Below are 8,697 nucleotides of genomic sequence, written 5' to 3'. Positions count from 1 at the left end.
TGCTGCGCGACAACTGCGAGGTGCACGGGCACAGCGAGAGCTGCTACAAACTGGGGGCCTACCAGGCCCTCGGCAAAGGTGGGCAGGGGGGTTCTGGGGCTCGGGCCGCAGGCGACTCCACCGCCTCCCCGGGCAACCTGTTCCGATTCCTGGCCACCCTCACACCTGCCTGTCCTCCTGACCTTGAAGGAGCAACTACCTGTCCCGCCCCTTTCATGGTCACCTCATAAAAGGGAGGATGGAAAACCTAAAATTGCTTCTTTCTGAAAAATCAGCTTTATGTTAACTATGTATTTTTTTTTATAATTACAACTGTTTAACAGGTATGTACAGGCAGTGCTCAGTGTTGCTGCATATTCAGTTCACAACATTTCTTCTTGTCAGACAGAAGTAAGAAAGAAGGAAACTCACAGACTAGTAGTATGCATACCTCCGTAGTCCACAAGTCTGTTCAAAATGTATTTGTTGGCACAGTTATGGAAAGCACTTAAATTAGTCAGAGATCTTCCAAATGAAGGTACTAGTAAGAAAAATATTATTACTGTAGTTCAAAACCAGTAACAGTCTTGGTGTATACTGGCAAAATAATATTTGCCTAGTGTAATATGTTAAATCCACGGATGGACAGAGTGTTTTGTGGGTCTGGGTTATTTTTTGGATACCCGTGCTGCTGTGCTTACTGGTAAGTGGAGGACAGTTTTCTAAGTCAAAGACATTAGCAGAATGTTTGTCACTGAGACAACAGTAGTGTCTCTGGAGTCCCAAATGTTGACTGTAGTATCTAAAGTGATCGATGCCGCATTTCCAGTGGGAAGCATCCTGCGAAGCAGAAAGCTCCCAGCTGTTTTAACATGTCCTCACAGCAACGTCTTGACTGACAGGTGGACTCAGCCCAGATTTGAAAGCTGCCTACAAATCTTTCATCAAGTCATGTGAGAAAGGTGGGAAGAAGTCAGCAAATGCATGTCACAGCGCTGGGCTGCTGGCCCAGGACGGGAGAGCCAGCAGTGATCAGCCTGACCCTGTTGCTGCTAGAGACTATTACACAAAAGCCTGTGATAGCAATTTTGCTCCCAGCTGCTTCAACCTGAGTGTGATGTACCTGCAGGGAGCACCTGGGGTCCCCAAGGACATGAGCAGTGCCTTGAAGTACTCGCTGAAAGGCTGTGAGCTGGGGCACGTGTGGGCTTGTGCCAACGCCAGCCGCATGTACAAACTGGGAGATGGCGTTGAGAAGAATGATGCCAAGGCAGAGGATCTGAAAAACAGGGCAAAACAATTGCATAAAGAACAGGAAGAAGCTGCAAGTTCTCTAACATTTGGGGAGTAAAACTGGCAGTTGCAGATATTGACTGGTTTCTAAATGGCAAGTGAACTTGTTATTTAAATTGTGAGAGTACATTTTTCACTTAAATAAATATCCTGTATTTGGATATGCAAATAAAATTATATTTATATGGATACAACAAATTACTATCTGTGCATTTCTATGTTTTTGAACGCACAAGTTCTTGAATGTGTTTTGCTTAGATCCTTCTCTTCCCAAGCCAAAAACTTGTGGTCTTTTGGGAGTTTTCCTGTGTGGTTTTGAGCACAAAGGATTTCTTTTGTGTCCAACACTTCAATATCCAGGTTTGTGCTCTGACCAGTTCTAACACACAAAAATCACAACTGCTGGTAATCCCAGCTTGGGCAGTCTGAACTGTTGCATCTCTCACAAGCATTTTCAGAACTTTGATAGCTGCACCCTTGTGTGAGCTGCTCTAAGTCACGGATATTCATCTGTAATTCCGTAGGTCTAGGCCAATGCCTAGCTCCCTTAATTCCTCCAGTTGCCAACTGGTTTGTGAGTGTGTATCTGCCTGTCATATGTGCCTGGGTGCTTCAGGCTGCTCTCCCAACACACCATTGCCCCTTATTTGATCACACACGAATAATTTTACCTTCCTGCTAGCTTCTGGAACATTATGTTCTATTTTCTCTAGTTCAGATTTAGGGAGCAAGATGGTAACTCATCAGATCCTGGACTCAAATCCATTACCTATATATATGCAAACTGTAGCTAAGCATACAGATTCTGAAACAGGTGTTTAAATAAGCAGGGCAGTGTTTGTAAATGTATTCGTGCACTGACAGGATCCTTTGTAATTTTGGTGTGTGTAAATGTATGTGACGTTTGTGGTGTGTATGTTTTGCTGTAAGTTTACTACTCAGAACCTGAATCCTCTGACTCTCTCTATCTAAATAAAGATACAAACTTCACTATTGAAATAAGTCAAGTGAGATTAAAAGCAACATTACTTTGACTGTGGCCACGAGTGAAAGCAGAGTTGTTGGAATCTCGCTGCATGCATGAATGAAAGCAGTTCTTCCAATTTAACAGAGTTCTTGGGAAGGATGTTTGCTGCTGGAACAGAAACCCAAGCTGCACAGCAGTGACACAGGCATCCTGTAACAACAGATGGCAGTGTGTGAAAACTGCACACTGGTGTGGCTCTGGTGCAGCCTGGAAAAAACCAAATAGCGGTGGCAAAATCAGAGTAATTTTTCTGTTGACAGTTATTATTTTTTGGCAGTTCAAAAAGGTGAAGCTCTTAGAAGAACACTCTTTGCCTGATTTTTTGCTAGGTACTGTTCTGGACATTTGTTTCACTTGGGAAAGGTAAGTAAATGCTATTTCTGTGGAGTGTTAACAGTAGTAATAAAACAGTTTGGAATCTGCATGTTCTGGAGTAGGCAATTACAGGTGGGTCAAGGCACTGGAGAATTGGGTGGTGTTTTAAGCCCTGTAATGCTCACTGCCACAGAGTGCCTTGTTCAGATCCTCAGCCCAAGCACTAGAGCAGTTTTCTTCCAGCATGACTAATGACTGTCAGTGATCCTGCCAGGAACCTCCAATCAACACAGCAAACAGGCACCAGAGAACATCCTCAGTAGAGTAATACTCACTGTGGATAATTAAAGCCATATATAAAGTACATGTTGTGGGGAGGGTTTTTCATAGCACTCGAGAACTCACAGACTTGCAGAGCTTAGATACTATAAAGCAAACCATTTTCATAAAAGCTGTGAAGTGTGTAACATAAGTTTATGAAGTGTCATCCAATTTTGCACCACTGGTTGAAAAGGCAAACCCAAATTAAGCAAGGCTCTTGTCTTTCCAAGCTGTCTCTGAACAGTTTGCTGCCTGCTCTGGGCGCACCTATATCTATTTTGCACAAATATTGATGACAGATGCATTTAGATAGCTAATACCCTCACCTATATGACTCTTTTCCCTCTGAAGTGACAAAGCATCCACAAAAAGGGCAGCCAGTCTCATTTCAGTGTATTACAAATTATATGTGTTTAACGCAGTCTGTAGCAGAGTATCCACTCTATGAATAGCAGTCTATTCTCAGCCTCAAGATTCTGTTCAGGAGACATAATCAAAATCTTTAGAGGTGAAAATTTTCCTGCAAATCTTGGCTTATAACCATCTTGCTCTGATATTATGGAGGTAATACCAAAAGACCAATATCTTCCTGCTCTTTTTTTTTAACTGATGTTAAATGAGGCTAAATTTTATGTTCTCCTGGAGGAAAACTTTCTTCAAAGCCTCTGAGGTCATAAAGAAAGAGTCATAGATATGTGATCATAGCAGAATAGTTGGAAATATGGAAGAACCTGTTGATCTCTCCAGGATCAGTGGGTTTTCTAAGAAATAAAGGAGTTTATCTCAGCTTCACAGCTCCTAAACCACTGTGTGCTTTCCCTTTCATTTGTTTGCAGTGATCTAAGCATACAACCATTAATAAAGCGGCAATATATTTCAGAAGGAGCCAACCCTAATTAATTAAATAGACATGTGAATTCATAGCTGTAAATGATGAAAGCATTCTCTGCAGGATGCTTCCTGCAGCTGTGAAAAGATCACCAGTGGAGGGCTGGTTTTGAACTGAGATTAAATACTGGCACCACATCATGTGTCATTAAGTATAATTTGCATTAATCCTGGACAAAAGATGCTGTTGGGTAAAGAAGCCACATGATTTTGTAGAAAATGAGAATCGTTCTAGTGCTTCTGTTTATGTGCTACATTGTAATAAAAGCAGTTTTGCAGCTTGCTGACCTTTTGTTCAGCCATTGGTAACAACTCCTCTCTGCAATGTATGTGTGAAGGGAGTTCTTGTGGCTGTTCATACCCACCCAGAGGAATGGTCTGGAAGATTTTGTGTCATCATCAACCAAGAAACAAAAATAGTAGTGTTCCTTGTTATAGAACAAACTTTTTGTTCAGTACAGAAAGAAATTTACTCTGTTGGCAATTTTTCACTTCATCGTGTGAGACAGAAGAACTCTCAAGTAGCTCTTCTTCTCCTTTGGTAGATGGAGAGGGAAGAATTCCTCCTTCCCTTATGCTTCCCAGCATCTCCTCCACTAAACCTCAGAGCAACACAGTTCTACTCAGGGTTGGCTTTTTTGTGGGGGGTGAAGCAAGAAGAGAGAGAAAGGAGAAGGAGTCATGGCACAGCAAGAAACAGATCAGGAAATAAGCAATAAATCTGATTGTATGATTATTGCAGTAATCTGTGCTGGGGTAACACCCAGGGGTTCAATTCAGATCCTGACATTATGCCATTTGTGTGCACCCATAATGACACCCCTGATCCAGAGATCCAGACTCTAAGATTCAGGATTGTCCAAAGTCCCTAGCACATATTTCAGTACTAAACACTGGTACCCTGCTCTAATTTTCCAGACACTGTATCAACAATATGGCCCAGAATCCACAAAAAACAATTTTTCCCAAGAATCTTTAGACTATAAGCATCAAATCTGTGCCAAATTGTTTATGTCTGATTTCATTTGCCAGATCTGTATCTTCCCAGTTCTTTCATTTTTACTTAAAGCAAGCACAATGACCACTAATTACACTAATTTTAGACTATATCACATATTTCTTATTTGTTGTTATTGCCTTCTACCCTTAATATTAGTTACAAATTACCATTGTTATATTTGTTCCAAATGTATTTTATACTTCTTACAGACACAGTTTTTTGCAGACTTTATTGTAATACCATAATATGGTTCTGTAATTTTTTTTAAAAATTGTAATCTTTTTATCCTAATCAACTAATCAGACATTTGTGTGCTATGGAATTATAAAATTTAGGCCACTTTGGAGTGGTGATTTCAGATGGAGATTTTTGAACAGCATAATTGCAATGCATTCATGTGCTCGAATTCACGAGTGCGGTGGGAGTTCTCTGTAAGTTCTCATTCTGTCTATGCAAAACTGAAAAACAGTGCTTCAAATGTACCCTGGAGAGTTTTTCTTAGCAACTGATAAAAAAGAAGAAAGAAAGAAAATGAAAAAACCCCACATGTTTATACAGCAGTTGTCACCCACAGGATTCTAGTGCACTTCACTGAGTCCTTTCCAGCTCACAGAAAGCCATTCCATACAGAGCTGGGGCAATAAAGCCACCAAAGAAAAATGTTAATTGTTTGGCTGTGATGTAATTTCATATCTTGAAGATGAGGCTAACCTGAGTTTATGTTGGACATAACATGTCCTTATTCTGACAGTCCTCTTTTGACACATAGTAGCCTGCTGTGCACATTTCATTTTCACCAAAACCACTGAAAAGAAGTGGGCTGGTTTCCTTCCAGCTCTCCTGCCACTGGAATCACGCCATGTTCCTATAGAACTTCCTGCCCAGAAAACTCTTGTTGCTTTGCAACAACCTTTTCTGCAAACTCCTGAGAAGGAAACCTGGATTATGTCTTTAGTTCAGGATAGGAGGACAATCCACTGAACAGCTACTGACTCATTGCAGGACACATGATGTCAGGAGGGGCCCAAACTGATTATTCTCCAAATGATATTTAGCAGGGCAAGGACTTATCAATTCTTTACAAGCCAAGAAACACTAAGATGGGAAACTGGCCTTTGAATGCTATTCTGATAATATTTATGGACTATTATTGCAGACACTTGTGACAGCCACGTCAGCACAAGTGTTATCAATAACGGCTGAAGAGAAAATAAGAAGCTGTGACATTGTCAACACTGCAATCAGCCCTTCAGAGAAGTTCTTTTCTGTGTCTTTTTAAGTGAAATGTTTTCTCCACAGCATTGTTTTACTTATTTGTTCTGCAGCTGACACAAAGGCAATACAAAATATTTTACTTGTCAGGGAGGCTGAGATAGAGTGACAACAGCTGTCACAGGGACCCAAACCTGCCTCAGACTGGCAGCTCACATGCTGTGGTATTCATGAACAGACAGTGGCCCTCAGAGAGATTATGTATCATTTAAGGTTAAAAACTTTAGATATTTTTGAAATCCTGAGCTTATTCTAAATTCTTTTCTGCTGGGTTTTGTGAGTTTTATATGTTCCTCAGAACTCAGGGGTTGATATCAGAAGATGCCAAGGACTCGCATGGTTACAAAAGCCACAGAATATGTGAACAAATTCAATACAAGTGAAGGTTTCTGCAGGAGCAGCACAGGTTTTGTTACAGCAAACAGTGAAAACTTCTCACACCCTTTAACTCTTAACCAAAACATCTCTGCAGTGTACCTGGCTTGATAATTTCTGTTTTCTGTGTACTGCAGCCCAAGTGTGATGTTTGCTGACTGTTCTGTTTATTGCTCCCACAGCAGGGTACGGACATTTCCAGATCACACTATCACAGTGTAGTGACAATGCTGATCCACTGATGGTTTAAACTGCAACGGAAATCAACAGCTAGTTAATATAGTTCTATAAATGACAGGAGATAGGTGATCTCTAGTGACTGGTTCTAATTCTCTATGACCTTTCTTTCCTAATCTAATGCCATCCTGATATGTGTGTCAAACTAAAGCCTATGGTCAGAGAATATTTTCTTAGGCAGTACCTGTACCCTTTAGGTAAGAATTTAAAGCTTTCAGCCCTTTCAAATAAAGGATGATTTTGCTTTAGATATTGTACAGTTACAAGTTGCAACCTAAGGCCATATTTATACACCAGGGCCCTGGAAATATATACAAAACCCTTTCTTGAAATTGTTCCCTAAAGATTATAATGGCTAAAATAGTATGTGTGTATATATATATATATACACACATACTATTTTAGCCATTATAATCTTTAGGGAACAATTTCAAGAAAGGGTTTTGTTCTATGATTTGAATAAATAAGTAACCTCCACTTGATTTCAGTGACTATTTTCCCCCTGCATTTTTCAGTACTGACCCAGAACAACTGCTGTCATCCCACAGGCAGATACATTACAACAATCAATGAGAGCTTTGAGCCAAATTGTGGAAAAGTTTTATACCTTTGAAGCTCCAGTAGAAATTTTGCCCTCCAGAGAGCCAAAGGCAAAGTCATTTGGCAGGGTGCAATTCCAGCATCATGCACACAACCTAGGAAAATGGCATCCAGAGGCAAGGCAGGACCTGGTGCTCAGGAGCCTGCTGCTCACACTGCTGAGGGGCTGCAAGTCCAGGCTGCTCACACCTTACTGGGTGTTCTCAAAATGCATTAATGTTGCTGAGGACAAACAGAGGGTGACAGAAAGAAAGGTAACATCTTTTGATGTGTAAAGTATGAAAGAATAAAGCTTTTTGATTCAGTTCCTGTTCACTTGGCTGAACCTGAGATATTGTGAGGCTTGGAAGCAGATGTACCCTTGAAAACTAATTACACTGAAGCTTAATGCTTGAAAATTTTCTTTCAGGAAGGTCCTTGTGCAACTGGGGATTTGGGGCTATTTCTCTGTTTTTGTCCTGCCACTGCAAATGGATGAGATGGATGTGTGGAGGGGAATTGATTGAGTACTGTCTGTGCTTGGAGGCTTGAACTAATAAGTGACAAACATAAATGCTGTTTCTTGTTAGAACCTGCTATGTGCAATCCTGCTCAGCCTATGAATACAGCTAAAACCAAAGGGACTCTGCACAATTCCTGCAGCACATCAAGCACCAGCTGCCCCCACCTGGGACCTATGTGATTGCTTTAGGGGGCTTGCTGGAGTGTAACTCAGCTTGGCCCAGTCACTCCAAGAGGACAGCTCATAGCAGAGCTGGTGAAGATAAACAGCATCTTTTAAAATAGTAGAGTCTGAAAAGAAGGACAGCTTCACAACAGAAATGATCAGGAATAAATTGCATTGGAGAGGAACTATTTCTAGCCAGAACCTACTTGTCCTTATACAAAATGAGAGCACGTGATTAATTAATTCAAAGCGAATTCTATTTTTTCTCATTGCTCAGGCAGTAAACCAAAAGGACAAGTAATTTAATTTGGCCACTGAAGCATCTTTTGATGCGAGGAAAGGGGCATATCAAACTGCTTTTTCCTGATGTCTCCAGAGTGCATCAAGAGCTACAGTTATATTGTGTGCAACAGGGAGCCTGGGAGGACTCCTTAGAGATGCTGGACTACCTTATTAGGCTCTGGAGATAAACAGATGATCCTTTTTTCCAGCTATGCCTGTTCCTAAAGGAAATAATCTCAATCCTAATTCAATAAAGGAGCCAGATCCAGATCACGGCGTATTCAGATCACGTATTTTCTGGAATAGAATCACAAATCAGATCAAATTAGTCCTGCAAGGTATCTGCAAGGTGTCTGGACAACCTGAAACAGAAATCTTCCAAATCCAAGATCTCCCCTGTTAATTAACCCTGCAATCCCTATGGAGTGAAACTCCAGGCAA

At 41.0% G+C, this 8,697-nt stretch overlaps 1 protein-coding gene across 1 annotated transcript in view; it reads left to right on the top strand.

The window, feature by feature from the left end:
- Positions 1 to 2,271, top strand: part of LOC102042633 (cytochrome c oxidase assembly factor 7) — a 5,264-nt gene extending 2,993 nt beyond the window's left edge. The window contains exons 2-3 of the mRNA XM_014307803.2: positions 1 to 78; positions 882 to 2,271. Coding sequence (XP_014163278.1) covers positions 1 to 78; positions 882 to 1,330 — 527 coding nt within the window. The 3' untranslated portion in view covers positions 1,331 to 2,271. The remainder of the gene's footprint in view (positions 79 to 881) is intronic.
- The last annotated feature ends 6,426 nt before the right edge of the window (positions 2,272 to 8,697 follow it).

The sequence above is a fragment of the Geospiza fortis genome, unplaced genomic scaffold, assembly GCF_000277835.1.
Source record: "Geospiza fortis unplaced genomic scaffold, GeoFor_1.0 scaffold396, whole genome shotgun sequence".
Lineage (NCBI taxonomy): Eukaryota > Metazoa > Chordata > Aves > Passeriformes > Thraupidae > Geospiza > Geospiza fortis.
Note: the sequence above shows the minus strand (reverse complement) of the source record. Positions and strands in the feature narration are given on the sequence as shown.